The sequence below is a fragment of the Herpailurus yagouaroundi genome, unplaced genomic scaffold, assembly GCF_014898765.1.
Source record: "Herpailurus yagouaroundi ecotype Mexico unplaced genomic scaffold, PumYag 187, whole genome shotgun sequence".
In the NCBI taxonomy this organism is placed as follows: Eukaryota; Metazoa; Chordata; class Mammalia; order Carnivora; family Felidae; genus Herpailurus; species Herpailurus yagouaroundi.
The window spans coordinates 28599313-28604592 of NW_024412418.1; the positions used below are offsets into that span (position 1 = coordinate 28599313).

The following is a 5280-nucleotide window of genomic DNA, read 5'->3' on the forward strand; positions in this document are numbered from 1 at the left end:
TATAGGGATTGGAAAGCATGACACAGAACATGTAATGTGGATTGTCACTCCTTTACTTTAGTTGGAAGAACAGAATAGGACCTGAAACATGGTGGTGGGTAGGCATATACTGAGAAGGGCATTTGGAAAACATGCTTGGTGAAAAGTCTGCGACATCGCATTCTTTTGTGATAATCCAGGAAAAGGAATAGACGTGAACCTTGTCCTTCTGTGGAGAAGAAAGGAGTCTGGGGATGATTCCCTAGGCGGTAGGCAGTAGGGAGCTTTTGGGGGCAATATAGGGTAGTTACTCAATGAAGCCAAGCTACAGTTCAGGGATATATGTGGCCTATGCTTGGATGAGCTAAAAGACAATCTGCTGTAAACGTCTGTTGTAAATGTCTGTTTGATGGGAAGGAAGAGGGTGAAGTAGGGTAATGGTAGTGCAGACGGAAAGAATGGAGGAAGACAAGATGTAGTGGTTTGAGGGGCGCCTGGGTGGCTCAGTCGATTAAGCGTCCAACTTCGGCTCAGGTCATGATCTCGTGGTCCATGAGTTCGAGCCCCGCATCGGGCTCCGTGCTGACAGCTCAGAGGCTGGAGCCTGTTTCGGATTCTGTGTCTCCTTCTCTCTCTGACCCTCCCCGGTTCATGCTCTGTCTCTCTCTGTCTCAAAAATAAATAAATGTCAAAAAAATTTAAGAAAAAGAAAGATGTAGTGGTTTGAAGGTTGGACAAATGGTGTTTATATATGAGCTTCTGTCTAACTTAGTTCTTCGTGAGAAGGAACTTGTTGGTTATGTGTCTCAGCAAAATTGAGGAAGGTTAATTTGTCCTTCTAACTGTTCTATCTAGGGTCTCTGTCTTACCATCCCATTTTTCCTTTTTCTTTCAAAGTTTTCCCTGTGAGAAAGAATGAACAGATTCACACAAATTGGTAAAGGCATAATTTGTTAATAAGGCATAGTATATTCATAAAAGCTTTCTTTGGGGCCCTGGGCTGGCTCAGTAGGTAGAGCAAGCGACTCTTAAGCTCAAGCCCCATGTTGGGCATGGATCCTAGTTAAAATTAAAGAAAAGAAAAAAGCTTATTTTGCTACAAAAGGCACTGCATCTAAAATGCTTAGCACAATGTCTGGCTCATGGTAAACCTCCAGTATATTAGCTATTACTACTAGTAATAGTTAGAACAGCAATAATGGCCCTTATAGTCTAATCATTATTATTGCCTTTTATGTGAAAATGATTTTAGCCTGGCAGGAGAAGTGATTATTCTCCAAGCTAGCATCATTCTAGGGAGCTCTGATAGATAGCTAATTAATGGCAGAGGCAACCATTAAAATGATAGATATAAAGACAAGGTACCACCAGGTCTAAGAGAACATACTTTTTAAAGATCTATCTTCTGATATCATTTTAAGAAGCCAAAAATTCATGAGAAGAAAAGTTAGGCTGAATTATGATATAATTCTCATTGTAGCTGTGTTATGGTGGTCTAATTTATTTTCCTCTTTTCTTGATGTCTAAATTTTTCTGATTTTTTTTTTTTTTGTAATTGAGTCATAAGTTGGATTCTGCCAGTTACCTTGGATTCTACCCTGATACCTTCAGTAAGTTATTTATCCTTTCTAAACCTGAACTTAATAATTTAAAAATGGAAATAATAATCCTCCCTCATAAAATTGTTTTGAGCAGCGGGTAAAGGAATGCCTATCAAGACCTTGAGCATAGTAGCTGATACATTATAAGTGCTCAAGGTATTTTGTCACAATAAATCCTTAATGATAGAAGTTAAGACTTATGACATAAAATAACAAACTATACAGTACAATTCAGCTAATTTATTTAATTTGTCCATTAAGGATTTATAAATTTATTAATTTGTTTAACAAGTATATATTAGGCATCTACTATGTGGGTTAGCATTGTTTTAGGTGCTGGGAACACAGAAGCGTCAAAAGCAGACAAAAACCCTCACCCTCATGATACTTAAAGTCCTAATAAATTTATTTTGTTGTAAGTACAAGAAGGTGGAAATAAACAAACACGAAGTGTACAAAACCAAGCCAGCGTGTGCTTCCATGGGAAATATATCTAGGTCTGAGGAGTTTCCTCAGATCTCATGATTTAGGTGTCCGCTTTAGCTGGTCACCAGAGGATGATGTATGATATACAGGCTGGGACGTTTTAAAACATGTGTCTGGGATGCTGACATATATCAACTGGGCTCAAAGTCCTTTAAAGATACTGAATGCTCCATGAATGAAATGGTTTCTAGGTAATTTAAAATCTTTGTGACTCTCTTTCTAAAATTCTATTTAAGTAATGTGTTATCACTGCAAGGAGAAAAAGGAAAAAAAAAAGACAATCAATGAACAGGAACAAAAGATAATGAATCAAAAGTGGCATGAATGAGTAAAAGGAGCTCAAATTGAAAGGAGCAAGACAGCTGCCAAGCCTGAGAAAGGGGGGAGGGGCAGCAAAGATTTACATTTATGAGGATTTAAAAAAAATGTATCAGACAAACTAATTAAAACTACACATTTTAATTGGAGTTAATTAGATTGGGTAGCTGAATGAAGGACGTGGTGGGGAAAACCCTGCACTCTTTTCTCTCCTATGAAACACACTAAAGGATGATGAAGCAGTGGCAGTTAATCGGGACAAAGCCCTCTCTGAATCTCAGAATGTCAGAACCCAAGGTTTTTAAATCAACTGTCTAACACCTTCATTTGACAGATGGGGACTCCAAGAGCAGGGAAGAACCCAAGGTCACCCACGGTGCCAATCCGGGGAAGGACTTGTGCCCAATTTCCCAAATTAGAACTTTTCCTACCGCACACTATTGCAGCTGAAATGGGTGTGTGCCACTCCAGAAACAAACAGAAGAGATTTTCAAGTCAATGCCATTTAGAAACAAAGTTACCAGGTGTATCTGGAAATAACTGTTTTGACCAGGGAATCCACATAATCAAAATAGCAGTTGGGCATTCCTTGCCCTGGTGTGAACATGAAGTGGTTGCAAAGAAATGAGGGAAGGAGCAATGAAGCTGGCTTTTTTTAAACATTATTATTATTTTTTTTTTATTTTTAAATCTCTACATCCAACGTGGGGCTCAGACTAACAACCCCAAGATCAGGAGTTGTGTGCTGTACCACCTGAGCTAGCCAGGCGCCTCGTGAAGCTGGCTTTGATTGCAAAAGCTAACGTGAGATCCAGTTTGCTTATATCCCTAAGGTGACCTAAATATTTTCTTCTCTTCTCTCTGTGCCCTGTGAAGGACCTTTTGTGCTGAATTGCATGACTGTTTAACAAAGTAATTTATTTTCTCTGTTTTGGTGTAAAGAAAAACTAATTATTTTGGCAGTGAAACATCCGTGGAATTCAATGGAAAGAAAGGAAGGTGTTTTTACTAAATGGCATTCAAACTACTAGATGTCCAATGGAAAAAGAAGTGAACATTGATACCTACCTCACACTGTATATAAAAGTTAATATGAGATAGATCATAGATCTGAATGTGAGGGCTGAGGGAAAACATTGGACTGTGGTTTTGAAACATTGCAGGAAAACTTTGGAGGATGTCTTTGTGACCTTAGTGTAGGTGAAGATATTAAGCATTAAGCAATAACAACAACAACAAAGAAATGATAAATTGGGCTTTATCAAAGTTAAAAAACTACTCATCACAAAGCACCAGTAAAAGAGGGAGCAAATAGATGCGAGAGAAATATTCATAATATAATTCATAATACATGTATATTACATAATACATGACAAAGCTCTCATATCCTTAAAAAATATACAATTCTGATGGATCAGTGAGAAAAAGACATCTTCCCTACACCTATAGCTGAGTGCTTGAATAGACACTTAAAAAAGAAGATATCCAAATGGCCCATAAGCATGTGAAGAAAATGTTTGATACCGTTACTCACAAGAAAGTGCAAATTAAAACCACAATATCGGTGCAGTGGGATCCCAGCAGCAGCTGCAGCGGCTCTTGTCTTTTCTGACTGTCCTTGCTATCTCCCTTTTGCGTCCGGAAACATGGCCCCTGGTGTGGCAGTCTCTGATCGTGTCATCAAAGTCTTTGATGACATGAAGGTTCATAATTCCTCAACACCAGAGGAGGTGAAGAAGCGCAAGAAGGCGGTACTCTTCTGCCTGAGCAAGGACAAGAAGAACATCATCCTGGAGGAGGGCAAGGAGATCCTGGTGAGTGATGTGGGCCAGACCGTAGACGACCCCTATGCCACCTTTGTCACGTTGCTGCCAGACAAGGACTGCCGCTATGCCCTCTGTGATGCCCCCTACAAGACCAAGGAGAGCAAGAAGGAGGACCTGGTGTTTATCTTCCGGGCACCTGAATGTGCACCCCTTAAGAGCAAAGTGATTTATGCCAGCTCCAAGGACGCCATCAAGAAGAAGCTGACAGGGATCAAGCGTGAATTACAAGCAAACTGATACGAGGAGGTCAAGGACCAGTGCACCCTGGCCGAGAAACTGGGGGGCAGCGCCTCATCTCCTTTGTGAGCCCCTTCCAGCCCCCTGCCTAGAGCATCTGGCAGCCCCAGACCTGCCCGTGGGGGTTGCAGGCTGCCGCCTTCCTGCCAGACCGTAGGGGCTGGGGGGATCCCAACAGGGGGAGGGCAATCCCTTCACCCCAGTTGCCAGTCACCTCACCCCCTGGACCTTCCTCCTTCCTCCATCCCTGACGGTTCTGGCCTTTCCAAACAGTACTGATTCCTCTTGGGTTGAAGCCAACCAAGTTCCCCCCAGGCACCCCAGCTTAGGGGGGGCTGTATTTTTTTTAACGATACCCCATTCCCCACCTGTTCCTCCCTTTTCCTGTGCTGCCAACTTCTAACTGCAATAGTGACTCTGTGCTTGTCAGTTTAGTTCTGTGTATAAATGGAATGTTGTGGAGATGACTCCTTGCACTGCTGGTTCACCTCCCTTTGCCCCTAATCTTCGCCACTCATGGAGGCAGGACCAGTAAGGGACCTTCAATTAAAAAACAAAAACCACATACACACACACACACACACACACATGCACACAATATCACTGCACTTGAATCAGAATGGCAAAAAATTAAAATTTTTTCAATGTTTATTTATTTTTGAGAGAGAGACAGAGACAGAGCACGAGTGGCAGAGGAGCAGAGAGGGAGACACAGAATCCGAAGCAGGCTCCAGGCTCTGAGCTGTCAGCACAGAGCCAGACGTGGGGCTGGAACTCATGAACCATGAGATCCTGACCTGAGCCAAAGTTGGACACTTAGCTGACTGAGCCAC

General features: G+C 41.8%; 1 protein-coding gene across 1 annotated transcript; it reads left to right on the forward strand.

Annotated features, from left to right (window-relative positions):
• The first annotated feature begins 3951 nt into the window (after positions 1–3951).
• On the forward strand, positions 3952–5022 carry LOC121043652 (cofilin-1-like). Its single transcript, XM_040495619.1, has one exon. It carries the CDS (start codon positions 4031–4033, stop codon positions 4445–4447), a length of 417 nt encoding a protein of 138 aa, XP_040351553.1. The 5' UTR covers positions 3952–4030; the 3' UTR covers positions 4448–5022.
• The last annotated feature ends 258 nt before the right edge of the window (positions 5023–5280 follow it).

Excerpts from the sequence above, each read along its gene's own strand:
- LOC121043652 (XM_040495619.1), top strand. The coding sequence starts at position 4,031 with ATGGCCCCTGGTGTGGCAGTCTCTGATCGTGTCATCAAAGTCTTTGAT.